General features: G+C 38.9%; 1 protein-coding gene across 1 annotated transcript; it reads right to left on the minus strand.

Annotated features, from left to right (window-relative positions):
- Positions 1–4,107: 4,107 nt before the first annotated feature.
- Positions 4,108–20,718, minus strand: NHLRC3 (NHL repeat containing 3). Its single transcript, XM_070956071.1, is given in 8 exon segments — positions 4,108–4,651; positions 5,811–5,923; positions 6,619–6,710; positions 8,847–9,047; positions 10,853–11,006; positions 15,337–15,489; positions 20,564–20,697; positions 20,700–20,718. Coding segments are annotated over 8 exon segments (1,095 nt in total). The 3' UTR covers positions 4,108–4,422.
- Between the last annotated feature and the right edge of the window lie 70 nt (positions 20,719–20,788).

A 20,788-nucleotide genomic window follows, 5' to 3' on the forward strand; every position in this document is an offset into this window, starting at 1 on the left:
CATACACTCTATGCCTTTTTCTTAAGCATAGTATACACAAACCTCCCTCATCAGGTAATTAAAACAAGAAAAAGGGAACATTAACCCCTCTATGCCAAGCTTTCCCTCTACTCCTTCCCTTGGAGAGAATTAGCATATGGTATAAATATGCCCTTTGCTCCTCTCTTTCCTTATATATTTACTGGGAAGGACAGCAGGGGAAGTGCCACTACCTCTGCTTCATAACTCTCATGTGAAGGGAAGGGTTGCACAATGCTTGTTGCAATGCAAAATCTGTTTTTCGTAGACAGAGCACACCTCTTTCGATGATGCACAAGACCACAAAGGTCAGGCCACCACTTTTACTGGGCCAGTTTTATTTCTTTGCAACCACTACATTCCCTGCGTATCTTATCATTGCTACGGGATGCAAAGGCTACAACCTGAAAGTTCCAACCCAAATATTTCAGAAGGGATCAGATCTGCAAACAACCTGTATTGGAGTTGGAACAGTCAGGGACAAAAGGCTTTGCCCCTCCCACTCCCTTGCATTATGGGGGAAAGACCCCCCCCCCAAAATACCAATACTGTGGAATAGAGCAGTTGCAATAAGTACTCTGTGCACTTAGTTTGTTTTTTGTGTGTGTGCGCGTGTGGGTGTGATAAATTTGAATTTCAGTATTATGCCACATTTTAAACAAACGACTCTAATGGACTTACGGGCCATTTTTTCCCCCAGTATTTTATATAGTGTAGATGTGATCTCAAGTTTTATTGTCGTTTTCAGAACTATATCAATTTTATTAATCTCAACATTTTCTATGTTATTAAAAATGCAATATTATACTCAGCATATGTAGCCTTTTAGATAAAGAGTATTCCTACGAAGGGACACCTCTGTCCAGTGACACTAATGTGTATGGCACAGTAGAATATTACTACTTATACAAGGGCAATGAAAAGCATCTTCCAGGTTTTATTACTAATACTGTTAGTAATTATTGTTGTATTGTGCTGTATTGTTTATTTTAATATTCATTTTTATAATGCAATATAAAACGTACTATTTTGTTAGTACTTTAGAATCTGTATAAATAAATGTCTTCTTCAACGGTACATTTTCCCCCATATAATCAAACATTTGGCTTAGTCCAAACTTAAGCAAATACTGTCTATGGCCGTGATGGAGAACCTATGGCATGCGTGCCAGGGGTGGCATGCAGCGCCCTCTGATGGTACGCAAGCCGTCGCCCCAGTTCAACTCTGCTGCGCATGCACGTGCACCTCCCGCCGGCCAGCTGGTCTTCAGGTCTCGTGCATGCACATGGGTGGGGGCGTGTGCAGGAGTCTGTGTGCACATGCATGGGGTGGGGGGCCCTTGCATGCATGCATCGGGGCAGGGCACATGCACATGGGTCACACGTGCATCCTCGGGGGCCGCATGCACATTGCATTTTGGGGGGTCAGGCTCACTTGCGCTTTGGGCACTTGGTCCGGTTAGCCATCACTGGCCTATGCTTTAAACTTTCCCTCTATGGATCATAGGAACGAGATATTTGCAGACATGATGCCACACCACATGCTGGAACAGAACTCAACAGAATAAGGGGGAAATTGGTGCCCTTGCTTCCTTTTACAAAAAGGGAAGGGTTAAAAGGTCCCAACCACTTATGCCTCCTAAAGCAAAGCTGCCTGGCTCCTCTGGCAGCAGAGAAGAGGTACCGACAGTAGCCCTTGTCTCTGTATGTGGAATCAAGTTCCAAAATGGTCATAAAAGGGGAGTTCCATCCTGTGCAGCTGCCATTGTACATGGAATGTTTTTGGGCCCTGAACCCGCGGTCTTTAGCTGTAGGACCTGAAATATCAGAATATATGTGAATATTTTGGAAAGAGTATACAGGGAGTCCTCGACTTACGGACACAGTTTGAGTCCAGAATTTATGTTGCTGAGTGAGAAATTTGTTAAAATGAGTTTTGCCCCATTTTATGACTTTTCTTGCCACAGTTAAGTGAATCGCTGCAGTCATTAGTAAGTTAGTAACACGATTGTTAAGTGAATCAGGCTTCCCCATTGAGTTTGTCAGAAGGTTGCGAAAGGGGGATAACGTGACTCTGGGACACGGCAACCGTCATAAATATGAGTCTGTCGTCAAGCATCTGAATTTTGATGGTGTGACCGTGGGGATGCTGCAATGGTTGTAAGGGGGATGTGGGGATGTGAAAAACAGTCATAAGTCACTTTTTTCGGTGACGTAACTTTGAATGGTCACTAAACAAACTGTTGTAAATCGAGGACTACCTGTACTAGAAAGGGGAATTATTCTAGTGACCAGAGGAACTTTCACTAAAATAATACGGAAATATTCCAGAACTAAGGTAACAGATATTCCTCATGCAGAGGTCAGTTCCCAATCAGCAGGAGCTCCATGCTGGACTTTTTTTCCAGTGTGTGTGTTATAAAATAGAAGTGATTTGCCACTGCCTCTTAGGATTCTTTTAGCTCACAATTCTGCGATTTCAGGTTCAAAGCAACGTAGGTATCCTAATATTATAAACTGCCCTGAGAAGGGCAGTATACAAATTAAATAAATAAATAAATAAATAAATAAATAATAAATTAATTAATAAATTAATAAAAATATCTTGTAGGAACTTTTGGAGCAGAGTGACAAAGATGCAAAGTTCAGAGGAACAATGTTAGTTAATTGATAGATGGAGTACGTGTCATCAGGTTTTTGATTCCTAGCGACCACATCACCTCAACATTGGATGCACCTCAACATTGGAATATCGTTTCCAAGGCCTTTGTGGCTGCTCTACGGAGCTCCAATCTGCAGCCTTTTTCTTGACTGCTTATTCCTTTACTGTTGATGGTTGATTCTAAAAGGCAGAGGCTATCCACTACTTTGATAAAGTTACTGTCAATTCTAAGGTGGCTGTTCTACCTGCAGTTCTTAAATTGGTCTTCGTTACATTTAATTTAAGTTAATCACAAATATTTACATATGCTGTCTTTAACATGTTTATAACATGTCAATATCCCAAGCAGTGCTTTATAAATTGCTGTTAGTTCTGCTCTGCTTAAAAAAATAACGAACACGTTCATTATTGGTTGGTTCTCATCTTTAAAGCGCTCCATGGCTTAGGGCCAGGGTATTTGCGAGACCGCCTGCTGCTACCGATAACCTCCCACCGGCCAATACGCTCTCACAGACAGGGCCTCCTCGGGGTGCCGTCGGTCAGGCAATGTCGGCTGGCGGCCCCCAGGGGGCGAGCCTTCTCTGTGGGGGCACCCGCCCTGTGGAATGAGCTGCCTCCTGGAATACGATTGATCCCGGACCTCCGGACCTTCCGTAAAGCCCTGAAGACGTTTTTATTTCATCAAGCCGGCCTAGCCTAAATGGTTTTTTAATTGGGATTTTAAATTTTATGGATTTGGGGTTTTAAATTTGGGTAGCCAATGATTTAATTCTTTTAATTATCTTAACTTTTGCATTTGTATGTTTTTTAATTTTGGCTGTTCACCGCCCTGAGTCCCTTCTGGGAGAAGGGCGGTATACAAATTAAATTAATAATAATAATAATAATAATTCAGGAAAAGTTTCTTTAAAAGGTGAGAACCATCACAATGATGAGTATAAAACAAGGCAACTATAATGTATGGAATTGGTTTGGTAGGCTGAACAGTCACAACATACCGTATTTTTAAAAATATTCATTTCAGAATACTGTACCAAAATACAACAGGAAAACAGATCAGCAATTGAAGAAACACTTTAAGTTGCCTTTGAATAGGGGCTGTGCTTAGAAAAACCTTCAGTGGATGTGGATCGCCACTGGTCCAGGCTCTGCTAATGCTAGAGTACAATGCATGTTTTTCAAAGATCTTATCTGCTCATAGAGTAGGAGTTGCTCCCTGAGATTACTGCAATAGCCCTTCCTTCCTTCCTTCCTTCCTTCCTTCCTTCCTTCCTTCCTTCCTTCCTGTTTGTTTACTTGTTTATTTATTTAATCGAATATGCTGTTTTTTCCCATTGACTGTAAACAAATTTAAGGCTGGCGATAAAACCACTGCAAGCACATAACTCTGTGTTGAAAGAACGAGCAGTAAAACTCTTGGAATTGTATTGCAAGAGAAATAATTTATATGAAAAACCAATTAAAACACGGTCCGTAAAACTCGGCTAAAATACTGAAAGACGAACCAGTCCCTGAGATAAATGCACAGAATGCATCCTTAGTTATTTCAAGTATTGCGCAATGAGCGAGCAGGCCATCTAGTAGAGCAAAATCCCTCCGCCAGCTGCTCCTAGGGACACCCCCGCCCCAACCAGCACAGCAATCAGCTGTGAGACGGAGAGGAGTCCAAGAATTGCAGCCAATCCCATCCGGTTGTGACAGACAAGAGATTCCACACTTGCTTGTATGGCATGAAAGATCCCATTAGTCCAAGGGTACATATTTCTGTACTTGTTCAGCTCCAATTTCTGCCACATATATGGCTCCAGTGCTTAAGCTGACATCCAGAAGATGAGGCTTGACTTCTCTTGCAAGCTGGATTGTGTCCACTACAATGCAATCCCCAATTAATCCTACTGGTGGGGCTGCCAAAATAGAAATCTTATTAATATTTAGGTGGGCCACAATTATATACTTCTGATCAGGAGTAAACCTGTAAGTGGAAGGGGGGGAAAAAGAAAACTTTTTTAAAAAAAAGAATTGTCGAATCTTAAAAGCTCTCGTTCTGTGAGCAATATGCATTTCTGTTGGATCTGAGGTAACATTGCTGTCTCTATAGATACCCACAACTGCCTGAAATGCTGCCTTAAGAGCTTTTTGAAAATCCTATTGGTGGGCTTCAGTATTTTGGAACCAATTTTCAACAGGGATGTTGGGTGCAAATTGAGAAAAGTGACAGTTGACAATAACAAAAAAAAAAACAAAACAAAAAAAACCCATGCAGTTCTTTGGACACAAATTTCAATATTCAGAGGTATTATCTGAATATATGAAATATAAGTATTTTTGCCTTTAAAAAAAAAAATACTAAGAAAGCATAATCCACAGACCGGTGCTGATCTGCGAACTGTTATTGGCCCATGACAAGATACAATTCTTTCATACAGTTCCAAAATAGTGTGAGATTACTCCACATGAAAGGGTACGTCAATAAAAGAATGCATAAAATCTCACTTTAATCCTCTTCACTGCAAGTATACATTTAAACAGAATGGAAATTATTCAAATGGTCCATGATCCAAAACAGTGTGTGGGGTTTCTCGCTTGAGGAAACAATTTTCATCCACATCTTACCCTTCCTAGAGCTCAACCTTGCTTTCTGGCAGCATAAAATACACTGAAGTGAGTGTGTGTGTGTGTGTGTGTGTAAAACAAACAGAAATATCATCTCCCATTTTAGCTTGTTTCCAACTCCACTCAGTGAATACTTGGATCCCACCCAAATGCCATTTTAAAATATCAGGCAGATTAATGGTATCTTCCAGGAAAGTGAAATTGAGCTTTTTAAGGTCAAAGTCACAGGATAAAGTGCCAGGGCTACCAATCACTGGCAGCTCACTTTCAAAAAGTATACTGGTTATGAAAAATTTATAATTAAGGTGATCGCATTTCAAAATTAGGGGGATGTGAATTGTTAGTGAACCCACTGATGCGTTCAGAGTGCTACATAACTCTTATCTGGCTCTATCCTAGGAATTGAAACCTTCATCAGAAATCCTATACACAAAGGGATTCTTGTTCTATAGTTGAAAAGTTTTTCTCTTCCATCCAGTAAACACACACTGGCACGCATATACACACAGATACTATACCTTACAGAGTAAGGGGCATCTTCTGTGAAGCAGTTATCCCAAGATCCTAACCATTCCCCAGTACTTTTTTCAAAAACTTGGATTCTCCAATTGGCTCTGTCTGCCACCCAGACCTGGTGCAAACAAAGACACTGTTCTGAGCACCGAGAAAGAAATACACAAAACATTTTCTAACTTAAGCGGATTGCTCTCTAAATTAATAATCAGCATCTCATTACCCTATGTCAGAGAGGAACCAAATCTTGACATTCAAGTAAATATGTACCATTTCCCCTAAAATAAGACATCCCCTGATAATAAGCCCAATTGGGCTTTTGAGCGCATGCACTAAAATAAGCCCCCACCCCAAAAATAAGCCCTCCCCAAAAATATTTAAAGGCATGTGCAGCCGGTCCCCGCCATTTCCACTGGTTTCCTCCATGCGCCCCAAAATAATAAGACCTCCGTGAAAATAAGGCCAAGCACTTATTTCGGGGTTCAAAAAAATATAAGACAGTCTTATTTTGGGGGAAACACGGTATAACTTTTTCATCCACCCAAATGGTTTGAATAGCCATTGAGGCAATTGTTCAGCCATTACTTTTAAGGACATTGGGAGCGGAGGGAGGGCTGGGGATTAAAAAAAGTTGTCAAACTGCACGAGTAAAACCCTCCTCCTTTTGTATGTGTGTTATCTTGCGCACATACCAAGTGCTGAGACAATAAAGGCTATATGGCTGTTAGCTTGGCCAACAATATCCTCATCAATGTGGTTGGTGGTATTCTAATGTTATATACTATTATGTCTAAATTATCACTTCTTCCTTACCCGCCCAACCGAATCCACAGTCACACTGTGTGGAATCCTGAACTGTGTAGGAGCAGTACCGTTTTCTCCACGTAGCCATAGAATCTTTAAGTCTGTGGGTAAAAAGTGGTTGATCAAGCATTTCCTGAAGTGAGTTTATAGTATAATACAGTATCAAGGGACGTGGTGGCTCAGTGGCAATGGAAAGGTCAGCAATTCAGTGGTTCGTATCCCTAGTGCCACATAACAGGGTGAGCTCCCGTTACTTGCTTCTGCCAACCTAGCAGTTCGAAAGCACGTAAAAAAATGCAAGTAGAAAAATAGGGACCACCTTTGGTGGGAAGGTAACAGCGTTCCATGCGCCTTTGGTGTTTAGTCATGCCGGCTACATGACCACGGAGACATCTTTGGACAGCGCCGGCTCTTCGGCTTTGAAACGGAGATGAGCACCGCCCCCTAATGTCGGGAACGACTAGTATGTATGTGTGAGGGGAACCTTTACCTTTACCTTTACGTTACCTTTACCGTATTAGGATTAAAACAAAAGCAGGAGTAGAGAACCCACAGTCCAGGGATACGTATGGACTTTTTACAGTGCTAATTCACAAACCTCATCAGGATATAAAGTATATAAAAATGAGTGCAATCAGACACTTTGAGACTTTTAACTCGATTTTTACTTTAAAAACTACTAAACTGCTTTTGGGAAAAAAAAAAAAAGATCAAACATTTTGCCCTCATCTACAACCAAAAAGATTGACTCCCAATTTAAAGGAGTTTAACGTAATTGTATGGAATAGCCATGCTATTCTATCACAACAGGAAAACTGAGGGCCTAACATCAGGAAAAATAGGAAAAAAAATTCCTATTAGGAAAAATAAAGCAGGCATATTTGTGTCATAAATATTCAGAAAATACCAAGTTATATTTCACTGATATGCATTAAATGATATAATCTAGCTTTCCATTGTATAATACTACATTAGGAGTTCAGCTTTCTGACTATTAATATAATACGGTATCTATTTTTTTCTGTGAGATAAAGCTATTTAAGATATCTTAAGATATCACCAGAATATTATTGAAAAAGTATTCAAATCTTATAAAAAGATAAGATACCAGTAAATTTGCAGCATTAATTGTATGCATATTGGTGGCTTATGTCTGCAGAGGCCCTAAAATCATAATCTATGGGTCACCAAGAATTGAGGTACATGGGAGAAGACTCAATTTCCTTATTTAGAATCTCATAATTTGTGGAAATGTCTTACGGCAAGTGGCTGCATCTCCAAAAACCTTTGCTAATCTCAAAAAAGATAAGCAGGATTGAACCTGGTTAATGGTTGAAAATGAGAGGCTACCTGGAAGCCCCATCATTGTAGGCTAGACTGTAAAGTTTAAAAATAATATTCCCGAAAGACAACAACGTTGGCATAGTGTTGCCAAGAAAACCACATGGAGACGTTCATTTGGTCAACAGCTAATGCTGATTGCATCAAACGCAAACCACTTAACCACTCCTAATGTGTTCTGTTATCATAGAAAAAGCCACTAAGGCAGCCTTTCCCAGTCTTCAGATATAAATCTCATATTCTATAAGTCATAGTCCAATCCAGGGGTCCCCAACCCCTAGTCTGTGGACCAGCACCCGGGCACAACATGCCAGAAACTGGGCCGCACAAACAAGCAAAGCCCCATCCGCAGGATGCAGGCAGCAAATGAAACCATGCCCCCTCCAGTTGGCGGAAAAACCTCTCTCCATGGAAACCGTCCCTGGAGCCCAAAAGATTGGGGGGCCGCTAGTCCAACCAACATACCCAGTTAGGAAATGGTACATCAGCATATTAGAAATAAAAGCCAGCCTCAACATTTTCAACATATGTTTGCTTAAAGGTAAAGGTTCCCCTCGAACATATGTACTAGTCGTTCCCGACTCTAGGGGGCGGTACTCATCTCAGTTTCAAAGTCGAAGAGCCAGCGCTGTCCGAAGACGTCTCCGTGGTCGTGTGGCCGGCATGACTAAACGCCAAAGGCGCACAGAACGCTGTTACCTTCCCACCAAAGTGGTCCCTGTTTTTCTACTTGCATTTTTTACGTGCTTTCGAACTGCTAGGTTGGTAGAAGCTGGGACAAGTAACAGGAGCTCACCCTGTTACGCGGCACTAGGGATTCGAACCGCTGAACTGCTGACCTTTCAATTGATAAGCTCAGCGTCTTAGCCATTCACTGATTTGCTACATTTGCTTACCTTTTGTCAATTTGAGCAACCGATTATTTAATCCTCCATCACCATCCACAATGTAAATGTTTCCGGTTGATTCCACAAAAACCTCTGCTGGCTGGTCAAACTGTAGAGGGTCTGTATCAGAACCTGCTGTACCTGGAGTACCTATGACTCGAAGGAGTTCACCAAAAGGGCTGTACTGTTTCACTGTATGTCCATATTTTCCTGCATCAAGGAGAAGTTGAGACTTTCCAACAAGGTCACAAGTATTACGGACTTACAAACAAAATAATAATTTATTCCCTACCTTGTTCAGAGGAAAATTGGTAGAACTTCTGGATTCAGGTAGTTCTTGACTTATAACCATTTGTGTGGCGACCGTTCAAAGTTACGACATCACTGAAAATAGTGACTTATGACCACTTTTCACACTTAACGACCGTAGCAGCATCCCCATGGTCTTATCATCAAAATTGGAACACTTGGCAACTGGCTCATATTTCTGTTGGTTGCAGTGTCTTGGGGTCATGTGATCACCTTTTGCAACCTTCTGACAAGCAAAATCAATGGGGATGCCAGCTTCCCTTAACAGTGTTACTAACTTAAGAACTGCAGTGAACTGCAAGTCGTAAAATGGGGCAAAACTTACTTAATAACAATGTCTCGCTTAGCAACAGAAATTTTGCACTCAACTGTGGTCATAAGTTGAGGACTACCTGCATAGAACCTTTCTGCTCTGCATCACAGAGAGTTGCTCATAATGAACCCTTGTTCCTGTTCTTTCTCTCACCGCCCCTTGATTAGCAAATCCTTTTCTTCTTCATTCTCCTGAAACTTTGAATAAATAACAAGATCTGCAGACGTGTGAAAAGAACGTGGCTAAATCTCCGTTCAAGAATAGGGTGCAAGCTGCAGATAGCCCATATAACCGAATTTTAAATAAACAATCAATGCTACAATATCTGGAAACAGGTATTTTGCCAAGCATAAAAAAGAATCAGGCTGCAGCCACATCGGTTGTACTGTCGTGCTTTTATACCTGCGAAGACACTGAAAATGGTCTGCCACAGCACCACGTGCCTTTTGCTCTCACACTGCCCAAAGCCTTCAATGCTACTATCCATTAACAACCCACTTTCTCCCCACTGTGATGGGGAGAAATGCCTTACTAAAACAGGAATGCAGACATTAGCTATTTGCACTGCGTGCTTTGTATGACGGGTATCGTAGCCAAACTGCACACTCATTTAGGCATTACCTGCAGAAACTTTCACAAAGTGAGATGCTGGGGCTTGCACGGATGTGCCATCACCTCTTCTCATTCACAGAATTACAAAAAGCACACCAGCTGCTGAGCTGATGCCAACTCCCTTTAAGTATCCCTACCATATTTTTCTAACACTGAAAACCCATTATGGAGATGAAATAGATACATCAAGGACTTTTGATTACTATGGCTAAAAACCTTCTTGGTGGAAGCATGCTTGGCTTGCTATCCCTCAGATGAAAAGCACATTATCTTCTTTTATCTGAAAAAGGAGGGATGATGGCTTAAGAATATGGAAGAAACTCTTAAGAAACAAACTAAGGTGGTTAGAAGAAGGTCAACCTGGGTCAGAAGTAAGCTACCTAACCAACTGTTGAGTTTTGAAGACACTCATTCTAGGTTTGATTATTGGTTATTGTACGCTGACATTTTTATGGTGACAGAGAGTTTCTCATTACTGATGCTTTTTAAATTAAATATTGGTATGATGTCTTAAAATGACTTTATCCTTCAGATTTCATTGCCATTGTCCACACTCAATTGGGCGTATGGGATTTGAAAACTGAAATATCTGATGAGTACCAGACTGATACATGTTTATTGTAAAAAATATATGACCTATATGTTTAATCTTGGGTTCCAATTTATTTTGGGGAAGGACAGCATCTCAACTTAAATTCAATCCAAAATACACTTCAGTTGCAAAACATAAGACACGCAACAGCATTCTTTATCCACGTTAAACAACAATATTTCTACGCACCATTTCCTATATCTGTGATCCACACAGAGCTTCCATTGGGTGTGCTCAATGCAAAGATTCCATGGGGCATCTCAATGGTGGCTGTTTTCCATGTTTGTACAAGATAGCCTTCCTCAGAGTATACTGAGACCTTTGGCACGTCATCGTTACCTCTCTCAAGGAGCACAAAGATAACAAAAAAGAGAATCAGAGAGGTATGGCAGACAGAAAAACCCAACCATTTTTTCATTACAGCCCCTTATACAGTAAATAGCCTTAATTAAGCATTATTCTATTGTAACTCCAAAGAGCTTGGTATAGTTACCTCCAAAAAACGAACAAGGAAAATAAATATATTTAATAAATACTAGTCATTTCGCCTCTCTCAAGTTTCAGAGTGTGCCAGTGCAGCTAGGTAAGTAATTGGTGGATCTGAGGAGACCACAGAAACTAATGTCTAAAGAGTCAATGTAGCAGTACAATAGATGACATCCATCATTTTGTGTGCGGATTGAGAAAATTGTTACAGCTGTTTTGAGAAAGTTAGTCCACACTTCCATAACCCAAGCATCCTTCAATTATGCAGGCATTAATTTACAGAATTTTCAACAATGGCCATGTTGGCTGGGAAATTCTGCATTTGGAATGCCAAATGTAAGAAAGGTACCGAAGTATTTAGCGCAAGGCATTGTTGTCAAAAGACAGAGAAAAGTACTTTCAGAAAGCTTTACAGCAGCCCAAGAAGGCAATGGCTTTTCCCTCTTACTTGTTCTCAGCATTTGAACATTTAAGATTCAGGTACCTACGGTAACACGAAAATTCCAACAAATCCAAATTTAATCTATTTCTTTCGCTATTCAATGAGAAGCCTTTCTGAATGACAAACAGAATGTAACTAAGTAAAAATCACAGGTCCAAAAATAATAATTAAATATTCCAAAAGAGCTATAGAGTTGTACTATATGTACAACATTTAACAACAGAGGGTTCCAAATTAACTTTTGCAGAACTAAAACAGGGTGAAATAAAAGCACGGTTAAAAAAAAGTTAAAGTATCACAATACATTTTAAAAGATCCACTTATTTTTAAATCCTGTGCTTGGCTTAAAATACCTCAAACTTGGCACCATGCACACTTGCCCTTCCATCCATGCCACTTAAGGATATTTCATAAACAGAGAGCAGAGATCAGACTATTTCCAACCAGTACTGCTTTATTTATTCATTTCTCAAACTGTCACATTATTGCCACATAAATGCAGGGTTTTTTTAAATGCTTTTGAGTCATTGTTGACTCCTGGCGATTGCCTGGACTAAACCCTGTAGTTTTCTTGGCAAGATTTTGGAAGTGGTTGGTCACTGCCTACTTCTTAGGAATAAAAAGGCCAAGGTTACCTGGAATGGGGTTGTGCCCCAGGCAGGACTAGACTCATGGTCTCCAGTCCAATGCCTTAACCGCTACACCAACTTGGCTCTCTTTTTAAAATATCCACATAAAAATGAACCACATTTCAACATATTTTTTAATCACAAAGTATGCTAATGTATTTTAGCTTAATAAGCTTAGTAAAAGCTAAAATACATTAGCATGCTAATACATTAGCATTAATAATAGGTACTTTCCCCAAACTGAGAATGTTGTTATACAATAGAGATATGAGCAAACTGAAAGGCAATTGCATTCCAACTTAACACATCAGCCTGGTTGGTGCTGATCATATTGGCTTTAGATTGAGAATTCAGAAAACCTGAACTCCCATGAGCATTCCTGTCAGAGTGATGACCAAAAAAAAAAAAAAAAGCCCTGGCTCTCCTAGCCACCTACCATACTCTAAGAATGGTTCAATGGGTAGATGTCGGGGATTTCAAGAACAAAGCCCCCAAGCTAGGAAGTACATTAAAGATTGCAACTAGTAATTTTTAACTGCCCCAAGAAATTCACCAGGAATCCTACAATACTGGCGTAGGGTATATACTGTATATATATATAATGCTGGATTTTGTTAGAACTGTTGTACTAACCCCAAATTCCTTGACTATTTTCAAAAAGGCAGCTCTACTTACGTCTCTAATTGACAGTCACAAAATATTTCCCAAAGCAAAAACTCTTTACAGAAAGGCAGCCTCTGCTGCTTCTGCCACGTTGGTATCATTTGTTAAAGCTACAGCTGGGAAACAGATCACGTTTTCCAGCAATTCCTCAGAGATCCAGAAGTCGAGCTGTCTGGTCTTCAATTTTCCTTATATCAATCTGTCTTACCCTGGCAGTCTTTCAATAGTTTGGGAATTCAGGCCAATTTTAATTTTTTTTAACAGTAATTTTATTAAAGGTTGCAATTAGAACAGTGGGAATTCAGATTAATTTTAGACGCATTACATCCCTTAAAAATTCAGACATTGCACATTTCAGGCTTTAAAGAACTTTTGGCTTCTGATCTTTAAATGATGCAATTATATAATGCCTTCTCAATGTTTACAGTAATTGTTTTTAGCCATTGCAGCTGTGATTTAAAAATACATGCAGACCTGCAATGTACTTATTGTCAAATTTATGTTAGAAAACTAGACATTAAGACAGAGTACTTGGGGCTGTCCCTATGAAGAGACTGAGCAAACAGTACAGCAGCTGGTTCACTACTCTAGCATTATATTTTTAAGCTACTAAGAAAATACACAATAAACTTTAAAACAGCACGTTCACTTATGCAAGGTTTACAGAGTCAGATGAGAGGGATGGCTGTATAATTTAAAGAAAGAAATAATCAGATTCCTCTTGGGGTAGTGTATTGAAAAAAATGGAATTTGCATTAGTTACAGATGCGTTCACACAACACGCTAAAGATTGTGGATCAGAGTAAGGCATTTAGTCAGTGAATATGTACAAAAGCCAAATATGGCATGGCATGTTTTCCCAGTCTTTAATCAAAATGTCTGCATTTTTATGTTGGATAAATGACCAGCCCTTCTAATTTATTTTCATACCAATAAACCAGTGGTGAAATCTGAACCTGTTTGCTACCGGTTCGCTGGCCACACATCCACGCATGCGCACCAAGCGCATGCTGCACGTGTGCATGCACAGTGCACATCAAACACATACACACACAGTACGCACCAAAAGGAGGCTTGGGAAGGTAAGTAGAACAGTGAGGGGCGGGAATCAGCTGTGCCATGTGATTTAGCTTCTGTAGAAAGCAGGGTTTCCTACTTTCTAGCAAAGCTAAACCGTGCGGCACAGCTGATCAACGGAAATACCGGTTCGGAAGAACCAGTAGCTTTTTTTAACTACTGATTCAACCAAACCAGTAGTTTTTATCAGAACCGGAGCGAACTGGTAACATTTCACCCCTGCAACAAACCACAAGCCCATACTGATGCTCGCAAAACAGCATATATAATGAGAGAGGGGTAATATACCCACTCCTCTGTGTCCCTAATTCAATCCTCAATTATGTAGGATTAGCTCCAATTTATTCCTGCTACCCTGCACCATCTTCTTAGAAATCCAAAATCCATATGCTAGCATATGCTTCAGATGACAGATAGGACCATCACTGAATAAACTAATTAAAACCAATCATGGTTTCAGATCATGATCAGCCTGTCTTATGGTCTGGGTTCAAACAGTATTTTAGGCCAAGTCACAATAGGTTATGCAAACCAGACCACAGACTTCAAAGGGAAACTGTGAGAAAACTCCGCATATCTGAGCAAAGTACTATCAGATGCTGAAACAGGAGAATCTGGATGCAATCTGAAAGAAAGCTGCCAAAATAAAAACACAGTCACATCTCTGGAAATGTAAAATTTACCTTTTAACTTGACAGTATCTCCATTTTTCAATGAAAACCATAGTTTGATAGACAATAGACAATAAAGTGATTGAAACACATTCGATATTAATAAAGCGGAGAATAATTTTTGATATTGTAATAAGGAACCACAGACACCAGAAGCCAGATAAAGGGCTCTATGTAGAATTGGAAGAATAAATATTTTAGATAATCTCAGATGCTGTAAAATTTTCTGCTATAAAATGTTGCTATTGAACTGCTAATTTCAAGTACATTTGTGTGTGTGTAATTTGAAGAACTATAGGAAAAAGGCATGCAGGTTTTTTTTTTAATGTAATATTTTTTAACTGTATGAAACTGCCCGGAGTCATTTTGAAACTGAGGAGGCTAGAAATGTAATTAAGAAATAATTCATCAACATAATTAGAACATCAATACTAAGCCAAATCTTGTAACAATGTAAAGTAACAATGCGTAAGCTTTTAAAATGGTAAACCAAACCAAAAAATGTAAATGAAAAAAAGAGTGATTTATGGTCAAGCGATAAATCTGCATTAGCTTTTTTCTTTAAAAAAAAAAGTGAAATAACCTGAAGGAGTAAGCAGAATCATGCAGGATTACAACACTGTATTATTCATCTCCTTAATGAAATAACTATATCTTGGGTAGCAATAGTGGCTCCATAAACATTTTGACTTTGTTGTTTCTTACCTGTCCCACGTAGACTAATCCCTGGAGATGATCAACAGCAACACAAAATGTTTGACCAGTAAATTCTTCTGAAAACTTTGGCCACTCTAGATCAAGCTTGTAGAGTGGTTTCTGTATCTGCCACAACGAATAAGTAGTCCACTGATTTAGCACCTTACAGATCAAACACAAAAACAATACTGTTAAACGGTGGTCTGATTTACCATGAAGCATCATTCCGCCATTAGTAAATGGATTTTTCCAGAAAGGGTTAAGTCCACCTCTTTGTTAGATTTATATGCTGCACTGTTTCCTCTTTTTCCCAACAATCAATCCTGTGAGGTAGATTAGGCTGAGAGAACAATAAGACACAAATGTTTAGGTCCAACTTAAGTGAACCCTCCTTCTAAAAATCATACGATTTAGCTGAGGGGGAAAAAACACCTTTTAAACAACTTTATTAATTTGCAAACAAAATTATCTTTGAAGCATTTTCAAACAGCCCTATCCAGAGACAAGGTTGTAAGTATTGTTTCCTTCCAAGTTGAGCAATTCCTTTTCACTATATAGACACGTGCATACAGTTAATGCTCAACCAAGGGAAGGGCCTTCTCTATGGGGGCACCTGCTCTCTGGAATCAACTGCCCCCAGAGATACGAAGAATTCAAGACCTCGGAGCCTTGCGCCGTGCCCTGAAGACCTTCCTTTTTCAGCAAGCCGGGTTGGCTTAATGCTTTTTAAATGTTTTTAATATGTTTTGTTACTGTTTTTTAACTTTGGGGCCAAATTTATATATATCTTTTTAAATTGTTTTTAATGTTTGTATCTCTGTTTTTTACTTTGGCTGTACACCGCCCTGAGTCCTTCGGGAGAAGGGCCGTCTATAAATTTGATAATAAATAATAAATACTTATGACCACAATTGAGCCCAAAATTTCCATTGCTAGGAAAGACAGCTATGTGAGTTTTACCCCATTTTATTACCTTTCATGCCACAGTTGGTAAGTGAATCATTGAATTTGTTAAATTAGGGTTTTTTTTATTATTATTTATATGCCGCCCTTCTCCGGAGACTCAGGGCGGCTTACAGTGCGTTAAGCAATAGCCTTCATACTTTTGTATATTTTATACAAAGTCAGCTTATTGCCCCCACAAACTGGGTACTCAATTTACCTACCTTAGAAAGGATGGAAGGCTGAGTCAACCTTGAGCCTGGCAAGATTCGAACTTACTTTAATTGCAGACAGCTGGTGTTAAATTACAGTGCCTTGTCTGCAGAGCTATCCAGGCTCAGTAACATGGTTGTTAAATGAATCTGGCTTCCCCATTGACTTTGATTGTCAGAAGGTCGCAAAAAGTTATCAAATGACCCTGGGACACTGCAACTATCATAAATACATGCCAATTATCAAACATCTGAATTTTGATCATGTGACATGAGGATGTTACAAGGATCATAAGTTACTTTTTTCAGTGCCACTATAACTTTGAATGGTCACTAAACGAATGGTTGTAAGTTGAGGACTACTTGTATACCTGGCAATACTATGGAACTGATTTTCCACTTTCGTTCTTCAAATTTTCTCCACTTCCTAGTATAGTTTACAAGAGGAGAGATCTCCTTCACAACCTACCTGGCTTAGCTTTGCAGAAATCTGCCAATGACAGCAACACAGACAAAAATTGGAATGTGTCACTATCCATACACTCATAAACTATAACTTATCCCCATCAATATTTATACTGTAAAGTCCAATGACTTTACTTTGGCTAGAGAAGACCAAATAATGCTAGGAAATCAACATCATTCTGTTAAGATAAATTCGGTTGGACAGCGGCACATGAATAGGGATTATTATTTATTATTTATTTATTTATTTATTTATTTATTTATTTATTTATTTATTTATTTATTTATTATTATTTATTTATTTATTTATTTATTTATTTATTTATTTATTTATTTATTTATTTATTGGTTTGATTTATATGCCGCCCTTCTCCGGAGATTCAGGGCGGCTTACACTGGATTAATCGAAAAGCATGTTTATATACTGTAGTTTTTCAAAAGATGCATTTCAACTGCATTTCCCATCATTTCCATAATATGGAAATCTGGTTGAGACTTCTTGGAGTTTCAGTCTCACTACAATTAAATGATATTCAACAGGGGAAGGCTAATGTAAATACAATTCCTTGAAGGAGAAAAAATATCACAGGCTTCCAAAAATCTAATTTGAGCATATTTACGCATAAATAATTCAGAATTAAAAAGGAACGTGAAATAGTTCAAAAGGTTCCCTTCAAATTGGGAAACTGAATGTTATAACAGCCGATATGATTTGCTAATTAACTGTGAATCCTGCATATTAACACAAAACTTTCCAACATCAGAGGTGATAACAGTGAGGTGCTCTGAGATAATTACAACTGATTGTGAAGTGGTTGAACTTGTCATTTATAAAAAGCACTAAATAACACTTTGGCAGAGCTGCTCCTCAGTATGCAGGGCACTCAAACAACACTGAGTCGCCCTGAGTCTCAGTGGCGGCATATAAATTGAACTAATAAATAATAAATAAATAAACACACAATCAATACTTTAAAGCAAATATTAGTTGAATTCAGAATGTAAAATATGGAGTATGATACTTCTGGATTTTGCATGGATATACTTTGTAATCAGTCTGGTATAGTGCTGAAGGCATCAGAAACCAGGAGACCATTCTAATCTTACCTTAGGCACACAACCAGCTGAGCCAGTCACTCTCACTCAGTCCTATGAAGGAGGCAGTGCCAAACCACTTCCCCAAAACCTTGCCAAGAAAATGGCAGAGACTGCCATTGGAGACTGCCTTGTCTAGGCAGTCTCCAAGAATCAGACATGATTAATTGAATGGAAGAAAAAATGTAATCACAATTGGAATATTGTACAGTATACAGCTTTGGTTACTGCAGTCCCCCCCCAAAAGAAATCAAAGAACACCCCCCCCCAAAGCACTAAGCATCAACCAAAATTATCAGAGGACTAGAGCATCTTTCCCTATGCCCTACTGTGATACTTACTTCTAGAATTATCAGCAATAATCATGTTGGCTGATTAATTTAGGGAGTTATAATCTACACATTCTTGGCAGAGTTAGAGCAATTCTCTTTGAGAATTTGTCCCTCTTGCTGGGACATATCTGGTTCTACAAAAGCACTAAATGAAAAAAATGTCAAGAGGTACAGAAAAGTGTGTCATGTGGACAAATCTAGAGGCTAATAAAACTGGGCAGTGATTCAAGAACAAATAAGTTTTATACAGGACCTATTGGAATAATGGAATTTGCTACAAGATGTAGTGATTGCTATCACCTGGGACAATCGTAAAAGGAGAGCAATCAGTTTTATAAACAAGGATCAGCAAACAATAGCTACAAGTCATGACAGGAATACATTAGCTTCCAATCACAGATCATTTCATTTTGAACATCATGAATTGCAGATCATTTCATTTTGAATATAAGGAGATGTGGTTGCTTCAGTTGAGCCTTGCTTTAGAGCTTCTTATATACGGTATATCTGACTAGGTATGTGTAATGGATTGGAATTTTGGATCAGCTAGGCTTTTGGTCTTATCCAACTGGGCCCTTCATAAATTCTTATGACTGTACTAAATTATCCTTATTCAGATTAAAATAGGCTGGAGCAGCACCCGATGAAAGATGAGGTCTTAATATCCTTAAAACTTAAAACTGATCCATATCAGAAATACAGTTCCATTTAAAAGACAATGAAAGACATATTCCAGGTTAGGCAACCCCTATCCCAGATACCCTATTGGCATCTGAGGGAGATGGGCAATTTAGAAATAGGGAATATAAAAATAAATTTTCTTTGGAGTAGGTTTTAGTGTACGGCTCTCACTGTATCCATTCCTAAATGTCAGACACTGGTTCAGATTTTCCATAGCTTCATCTTGAATGGAAAAAGGGAAGGTGATGCCACTGCATTGTACTTCCTCAGATTCTGAAGCTTACTGTAGCAAAAGAAGAGAGATACTACAAAATGGGAATGCTATAACTATCTGGAGAAAAGTAAATTACAACCATTTATGGATAAGCATAGTAGCTGGGGCACAAGGATACCACTCTAAATGGCATCAGAAGAACCTTATAAAGCTATCAGAAATAAGGAAATGTCCTCTCCTCATACTGAGCCTTTGCAAGTGTCTTAAACTGTTCAGAGATTTGCCAGCCTCAAACCTTAATATTTTTTAATATTTTTTTAATTTGGGCAGGGTGGTATGTGGAGAGGACACAAGTTTTCCTCTTCTCCTGAAATATAAAGAAGAAAATTAACTTTCTATTCCGAATATTTTTTCTATTCTGAATATAAAGAACATTATTAACTTTGCATTACTTGGCCCAAGCCTCCAAATATTTCTTTTCCCCCAGCATCAAGAATATTTACTTAAGCTCTCAAGAGCCCTAGCCAGTCAATTCCCACACTACTCTGTCTCATTTCCTTTTTTGGTTTTATTTTCAGCTGACACTCCATGAAACTTTTCAATTAACTCATCTATTGAAATTTTTAAATACTTTTTTCTAATATCAGTTATAACCTGCAGTTCATAAACTCATAGATTTGCTAATATTTTTTTTTCTTTTAAATATAGAAATTAATGTGTAAAGTATGTCCAAAGAAAACACTGCCATGTTTGCCCTTGCTCCATTTTCCATTGACACAATAAACTAAATGAACTAAACAATACAATCATTTGTGTGTGTGTGTGTGTGTGTGTGTGTTACAGATATATTACTTTATGCCACAATATTAATCTACTGATCCTGCTGCCTGAGGTTGAGGGCAACTGAAATTTTCAAAAAGTGTAATGGCAAATTTGATTTTTTTTTTGGGTTGATTGGACTCAATATCCAAAATTATTTTATCAGAGCTCTCACCTTATTCAAGACTTCTTAATCAATTAATAATTTAAGTTTGTCAAAGAGATAAGACAATCATTTTTGATTATTTGTAGTTATTTCCTCAAAAATCACTTAGGACAATCACGGACCTACTGTTAAAACTATCAGATCTGCGATGCAAAAATCTGGCAGCCTTATTTACAATTGAACCTACCTCTGAACGAATTAAAATGCGAATACGGTCTAAAAATGGCATAATCATTGCAAAGCCTTTTGAACACTGCTATATAGAGACATATATAACTGGTTGTTGTTATTATCCGGCTTGACAACCCACCTCCAACTCGGACCCGACTCTATACAGGACTATCAAGAACAGGAACAAACCAACCCCTCCGAGTCCTGCAAACAACCGCACCCGAGAATGATCGTGAGCCCCCATCGAATCACTGCAGCGGCCGCTTACGAAAACAGGCACATTGACTCGCGCATGCTCAGTCCGCAGCAACAACGAGCTCGCGAAAAGCTTCTTGGGAGATTGAGTGCTGTTCTTCGTTCCGAA

The sequence above is a fragment of the Pituophis catenifer genome, unplaced genomic scaffold (genome assembly GCF_029215685.1).
Source record: "Pituophis catenifer annectens isolate HBS135680 unplaced genomic scaffold, rPitCat1.0.hap2 SCAF_1, whole genome shotgun sequence".
In the NCBI taxonomy this organism is placed as follows: domain Eukaryota; kingdom Metazoa; phylum Chordata; class Lepidosauria; order Squamata; family Colubridae; genus Pituophis; species Pituophis catenifer.